A 7621-nucleotide genomic window follows, 5' to 3' on the forward strand; every position below is an offset into this window, starting at 1 on the left:
GACCAACTTGTTACAAAAAACAGTTTCAAACGACTGGATCAAGTTTACATAACAAAACCGTCTCAAAATTCAATTCTACAACAAAAAAAAGGAGGGCACATTCGTCTACTCAAAATTGAAACTGTGATTTGATGACTCATGAGTCCATGCCCCCCAAATATAAGGCTCTCTTTCTAAGCAGTCTTCGCACAGAAGGTATCCTTTCAATTAGCTTATTACCAAATATAAGGCTCTCTTTCTAAGTAGTCTTCGCACACGAGGTATCCTTTCAATTAGCTCATTACCAAAAATTATGGCACGAGAATGCACATATACTAAGACCCTATTTATTTCGGATTATAATCTCTTTAGATTATATAATCCAACACAAATAAATCCAGCATGTAAACAAACACATAGAACCCTATTTATTTCGAATTATAATCTCTTTAGATTATATAATCCAACACAAATAAATCCAGCAGGTAAACAAACACATAGATTATATGTTCAGATTATATAATCTAAAATTTAGATTATGATAATCTCATAATATTCTCAAGAGTAGCTTATTTGAGATTATTTTGGCAAAAGATCCACTACCCATAGTTATGGGAATAGAAATTACAATATATGTCATCCTTCTTTTCTCATCTCAAATAAACAAACAAGGGTAATATTGTCTTTATGAATAATCTACATTTACATAATCTAGACTACCAAATAGCTACATGTAGATTATAATATGTCTAGATTATAATATGAATTATATAATTTAGATTATAATTCAGATTATATAATTTATAAGCTGAAACAAATAGGCCCTAAATCTTACCATATTTAATTAATACACACTTCCCTTTAGCTACCTCACAACAGTGAACTCTCACGAATCCACAACAAATTCAGTAACAAACACAGGGCTATTTATCTGGCACTAAGCTTGACAATAAAAACATACAGTATGTTAAGAACAATTTTAAAAAGCACTATGCTCTAGCATCTGTGCTACAAGTTACAACAACTGTTTTGAACACATCAAGTATCCACGTGTCGCTAAAGTGTAACATACTTTAGATGAGACCTACTAATAAACCCTCCAAGTAAAATACATGAGCCTACCATTCCTATAGCGACCTAAGAGTACAAACCCTATTTTAGCACTTCCACAAGTAAAACAGAAGGAAGTGTAGCACTATGCAAAATATCCCTTGAGAGAGGATATATAACGCCACCTACTACATAGATGATTAGGAACCCAGTAAACTTTACAGCAAAATGCAATCTACATGGTCAGCCAACCACAAGAGTCAGCGAATCTTTTTTTTTTCTTCTTAGATTGAGCAAATCTATAACTTGATAATGCATAGATTATCGCTTTTCTTTTCCGTTTATTCCTTTTTTCCATGAGTAAGTGCAACAAAGCTTCTAAGATGAACAAATCTGCAAAAAGGAAAAATATCATCAAGAATAGTTTTAGAAACTGAAACAAATTGTACTGTATTTAGTACGTGGAAGTACAACCATCCAGATATTTAAAATAAATAATATGCGGGACATGTAAAACTATAATACAAAATTTGTAACCTTCTCTAAATGGAGTAATGATTTTTTTTGAAAAAAAATTCAATCCATCTTCATTCAAAACACTTACCTAATACTTCTTTTGCTCATCAACGTAAAGGCATTATTTTGTTCTAAGACAAACTTTACGAATGTTGGTCAGTAATTAGTCAAGTTATATGCATGTTCAGTGTACAAAAGTTGTGTCAACTAATTATATATTCAAAATACTTTATGGTTGTTAGTTTTGCAGCACCTGACAATATAATGCAAGTAACTCAATTATCAAAATCTATTTTTGAAGACTTTCTTGTTCTAAAATACCCTTCGCTTGATGGTAACTGTAATTATGCTCACTAGTCTTTGGTTTTTTGGATCTGTGGGATATCTTGTCAGAAGTGGTTCTCCAACCTGATGTGGAGGATTCCCAAATCTGCTTACATGAATTTACTTCAAGGTACAGTTGCCTTCAGCCCTTGGGAGAGAATTTAGAAAACTTGGGTGCCCGAGAAGTGCCGGTTCTTTGTGGCTGGTCATTAGTGTTAAGCGTGTATAAGCTTTTGGATTGATTTGGTCAGTGCGTCCACTCTAACATCTCTAACTTTAGATTCTTGGATCCTACACATAAAGTGTCTATTGTGTCATGAAAACAGTCATCTAACCGAAAGGTGGTGTTCTCGTTCTGCCCATTGAATAATTTGTCAAGATATTATTGCATCTATGTTTGATCTGATCCTCCTTCACCAAGAGATGCTATGTTTCATCCTTATGCTGTCCGCAACAGGTCGTGTAAAATAGGGAATTTGCACTGTAGATTACACTGTTTACATAGTGAAATTTGAAATAGGGGATGAGATACGATAGCTGCCGGAGACAGTCTTAATGCACTTAACTTGGTTAAAGTCTCTTGTCTTCCTCCCACGGACCAACCATCCTATTTATGTCTTTATCTCATTCCTTCGTACTCAAACGTTGGTAGAGATTCTCGTATGTCCTACCCTTTGCCACAATTACAACTCACTTTGTTGTCTTCTTTGCTACCTTGTACTTTTCTATGTTGTCCACATTCTTGTCATGGTATAAATGTTCGTAGCATTCTTTGTTCTCCTTAATTGCTCTTTGTACTTTCTCGTTCCACCACAAAGTATCTTTAGCTTGGTCTCCACTCCCTTTGGTTGCTCCACACAACTCTAACTCTAATACCACCTTCCGAATGCAAGTTGCTATCTTCTCCCACATATTGTTTGTGTCAACTTCTTCCTTCCAAGTGCCATCTTTGATGGTCCTTTTCTTGAAGACTTCTATAGTATCCCCTTTTAGTATCCACCACTTTGTTCTCGCAATGTTGGCTAGTTTATCCCTACGGACACGCACCTGGAAACGAAAGACCGCCACCACAAGCTTATGTTGAGAGACAACGCACTCCTCGGGTATCACCTTGCAATCCAAACATGCTTATTTATCCTCTCTTCTTGTAAGGACAAAGTCAATCTAACTAGAGTGTTGGCTACTACAATAGGTCACTAAATGGGATTCTCTTTCTAAAGAGAAAGTGTTGGCTATCAATATGCCAAAAGCTATTGCAAAGTCCAAGACTTCCTCTCCCTCATGTTTCCTACTACCATACACAAAACCTTCATAAACCGCCTCTAAACCTGCACTTGTTGTACCTACATGTAAATTGAGATCTCCTATGAAAAGCTTATCACTAATAGATATAGCTCTAACCATGCCATTTAAGTCTTCCTAGAAAAGACTTTTAGCACTCTCATTGTGACCTGCTTTGGGGGCATACCACATACATGCTAATTACGTTCAAGACCAAATAACCCCTGACAAACTTGAGAATTTTATCACCTTCTCATATCCACCACCCTATTCTTGAGAATTTTATCGATCAAAACTCCCACTCCATTTCTATTTGTAGTTGTCCCCGTGTACCATAGCAGATAGCACAAGGTTAATGTATGATAAGAATTTCTTATCACCATTAACCAAAATTATAGAAAAATGTGTATTTGTTGTCCCTTACAGTCCCCACATCCTATCTTTGTAGTACTTGATTACAGCCAAAGTGTTAAAGCCCTAACACTAAAACACCAAAAGTTTATTAAGATATAAAAGTGATTTGTATTAGTAAGAACATTTATGTTTATTACTATGAATTAAAATTACATATCACAAAATCGTGTACTATGCAAATGACAAGAAGTTCCATGAATTTCCACCAAACTAAGAAAATATATATGGATTTCATTTTTTATGGAAGTGGAACAATTACCAAGACAAGTTCGAACCATTCTATAGGATATTTGGACATAACTTTTTATGTTCTGATCTGAAAACCGAACTTATAGTTATGTTCTTAATATGTTTGACAGAGTTAATTCTCAGGTCTTTCGTTGAAAAATATGTTTGTGACTCATTTTCTCTATGGAATTCATTCTTGAAACTAATACCTATGTAGAAAATTACCTGATACAATAGTAGTTAGGAGTTATGCATAGTGCATATGCTCTAGTATATGATGCAACTTTGGAGCTCTACGTCGGAATACTGGTTGAAGCCGGAAATACAGGGGTCCACTTCTCCAATTTTTAGCATCATGCATTTCACTCCATGCCTGAACTATCTCCTCAACCTTGAAACTGAGTCCTGCATAAGGAATATATCTTAGCATTTTATTCTCAAAACACAAATTCAGTAATCAGTAGTAATCAATACATCCGTAAGGGTATTGTCACAAATTATCTAAAATATATAGACACAACTACAATGCAGCATAAGTGAATACAGGTAAAAGAACAGTTTTGTTTAGCTGCAAACTCTTGTGGGCATGCCTACCTTCTTTGGACATGCAGATTTGGAACTTAGTTGATATCACAAAATACTTAAAATTATGTCAAATTTCATCCATCCTATTCAGTGTATGGGGTTTGCAATTATATCCTAATCGTGTTTACACTAGCAGGCCGTTTGGATCTATTCATTTTTGAGGAATTGAAATTTACTTAATAAAGTAGCCTATTGGTTTGAATTTGACATTCCATCACTTTCCAAAGCTCAGATATAAGTCTCTCAAATTCATGGGCAACGGAATATGTTTCTACTCTGCAACTTATAAGACATTCTTCGGCTCACTCCTCTATAATAAAAATAAGCACATAAATATCTCCCGTATATTGCTAATCATAGTATATAAATATATTTCGCATAAAACCATATTAGGTTAATTGATCTTTACCTAAATTACTATTATTAGAATGGAATTCAATTCCAAGGATCTCAAATTCATGGCGTAAGTATTGTTTCTCTTTTGGCATTATTGTAGAAGTTCCTAAAAATAAATTCATGATCATTTTTTAATGAAGTGTTATATTTTTGTTAGAATCCCTCAGAACAAAAGCAGAAAAATAAGTAATTGCACATTATATGTCACAACGAAACCTTCTTACCTTCTTGGGTGGTTTCATTAGCACAATGGTTCTTTACAATCACATTGATGTCAGCTTGAGAGGCACCTCCGATCTTAAATTTTTCCATGGCAACAGTCAGTGACTCCTCCCAGCTGGGAAGTCCCAGATTGAATTCAACTACTGAACGTTCATAGAGGATGGTTCCCCACAAGATATTTATATGTGATCGTATGCTTGAAGCCTGTTCAAATGCTTCATCTGCTGATATATCCTTCACAAAACCTTCTAAGACCATCTTCTCAAGTACAACCTTCTCTTTACTTGGTTTAGACAGTCCCTTCAAGCGCAATGTCTCCATTCTTTCCCACATATCCATTCCCTTCTCCATATTATCCTCTGCGTGGTTGAACAACTCCAAAACTTCAGTTTCCATATTTATCTTGCATGCAAGAGCGTAATACCAAGAGAGTTTGGCCTGCTCGAATTTCTGTTGGCCAAGAGCAATAAGTCCTTCAAAAAAGTCAGATTTAGTTTTGACAGCTTCTTCAAACATTGCACCAGCTTTGGCATATTCTGTGCATGCCCAATCATATGAAACATTGACTTTCTCAAGTATAAATTCCTGTAAAGGATCTTCAGCCAAGCATGGCCTTCTTCTTGCACGAGACATGTGGACATTGCCGCAGTTAAACAATGCCAGTGCTGCCATCTCCTTAAATTTGGACTCTGCAACCTCAAATATTTCCTGTGCCTCTTCTCTTTGTATTGTGTCTTCCATAGCCTCATAGTGCAGTCTCAGGCCAAGGTCATGGAGATCCAGATATGCATCAGAACTAAAACCAACATGATTCTTAAATATCTGTGCAAACTGTACCATCCAGTCATCAGCGTAATGCTTATGCTCAACATCATGCCCAATGGTCCCATTATCCAACATGATATCACGATTTCTCTCTAACGTGGCAAAGGAAGGACGTCTCCTGACCCCATCCACACCAAGCTCTTGAACATGATTAACCTCTACAACATAGAATCGGATTGGCACTTGCGAAACTGCCAGATTGCTTGCCCAGCTTAGCTCCTCAGACAAGGTTATCGTCACCAAGTCTTCTTCTTTGTCTTTATACTTGATCAGAAACGCTTTCAGTGACGGGAATTTGTTCTGAACTATTTCTCTCAATTGTGGCAGAGAGCAGTTAGCTGGCATCTGAGCACACCTGATGTCCTCTCCAAAGACCAGCTTCACATCCTTCATGACTTCCTCCTTGGCACCAATGTTGTCCTGACAATGATTCACTGCAGAATGCTTTTGCTGCTTGCTCTCACCACACCTCGGTTTCTTTCCAGCAGCGTGTGCACCTCGCTTTTTGCCCATGTCCTTCTCTCCCGTCTCAGTACTTTGTTCTAGCTTCTCGAGACCATTGGATTCACTATCTTCAGTATGATCCTGATGATTCCCTGTTCCATTTGTTTGTCTCGGGCCAGCCTGCTTCTCCGTGGAAGCAGATTCTAGTAGCGCAATACCATTTTCACCCTCCCGCCCCCCCGCAACCGAATCAAAACGCTTATTACGAGATTTCTTCCTCTCCTCTCCTTTGGCGCTAGCAATCTCATTCTCATCCTCTGGCAGCACATCCAAGGCAACCGAGATACCCTTATCCTCCAATGCCGTACGCACCCTGTCCGAGATCTGGCGCGCGGCGCGGTTGCCGGGCTCCCAACGCAGCACCGTCCGGATGTCCCCCCACGCCAGGTCGGGCCTGCCCAGCGCCTCGAAGCAGGCGGCCCGGCGGAGCAACGCCCTGCTGTACCTGGGCACCGCCTCCAGCGCGAGGTTGCACTCGTGGATGGCGTGGTGGAACTCCGCGGGGCTCATGCGCATGTAGCAGTGCGCGATGCTGGCCCGGAGGTGCGCCGCCTCGACGCGCCGCCCGGCGGGGAGCAGCTGGACCGCCTTGTCGTACTTGAACGCCGCGCCCTCGAAGTCCCGCCTGTTGAACAGCCGCGTGCCCTCCTCCTTGAGCTCCCGCGACAGCTCGAGGAACACCGCGTCGTCGCCATCGGCCTCCGCCTCCGCCGGATTCCTGGCCCCCGGGGGCTTCCCCATGGTTGGGGCCTGGCGCTGGCCGGCGGCCGCCCTCCTTCGTCCTTCCCCCAAATGAAACGCCTTTCCCCTCTCGCTTCTTGGGGACAAAGAGGAAACCTTCAATCTCGGCAGTTTTGAAGATTTTAAGCGGGAGGGAACGGAAACGGGAAACAGGAACCAGAAGCTGCACGCGCTCTTCCTCTTCCAGTCCCACTCCCACCCACCCCACCAAGAAACGAAATGCGCGAGAGAACGCTAAAAGTGCGGGGTTTTGTCTGTGCTCGCCCGCGGGCCGAATCTAAGAAACAGAGGTGGGAGTATAGATGTCCCAGCACGAAGCCCGCGAGCCCGGCACGAAGCCCGTTTTTTGGGCCCAGTCCGAGCCCGGCATGGCCCGGTTATATGCGGGCCCGGGCCGGCCCGGCACGAATAAGCGGGCCGGGCTCGGACAGGAAATTAGGCACGGTGGGCTAGCCCGGCACGGCTCGTTTAGCTCTAAGCCCGTTAAGCCCGCTTTTTTTACACTAAAACGTGCTTTTCGGCCCGCATAGCCCGCTTTTCGGCCCGCTTTTTCGTG

At 40.7% G+C, this 7621-nt stretch overlaps 1 protein-coding gene across 1 annotated transcript; it reads right to left on the minus strand.

Annotated features, from left to right (window-relative positions):
* Positions 1-791: 791 nt before the first annotated feature.
* Positions 792-7271, minus strand: LOC103641203 (Octicosapeptide/Phox/Bem1p (PB1) domain-containing protein / tetratricopeptide repeat (TPR)-containing protein). The gene is made up of 3 exons (NM_001397162.1): positions 4998-7271; positions 4018-4197; positions 792-1422 (listed from the first exon to the last, which is right to left on the minus strand). Exons 1-2 carry the CDS (start codon positions 7063-7065, stop codon positions 4040-4042), a joined length of 2226 nt encoding a protein of 741 aa, NP_001384091.1. The 5' UTR covers positions 7066-7271; the 3' UTR covers positions 792-1422; positions 4018-4039.
* Between the last annotated feature and the right edge of the window lie 350 nt (positions 7272-7621).

Source organism: Zea mays, chromosome 10 (genome assembly GCF_902167145.1).
Source record: "Zea mays cultivar B73 chromosome 10, Zm-B73-REFERENCE-NAM-5.0, whole genome shotgun sequence".
NCBI lineage: Eukaryota > Viridiplantae > Streptophyta > Magnoliopsida > Poales > Poaceae > Zea > Zea mays.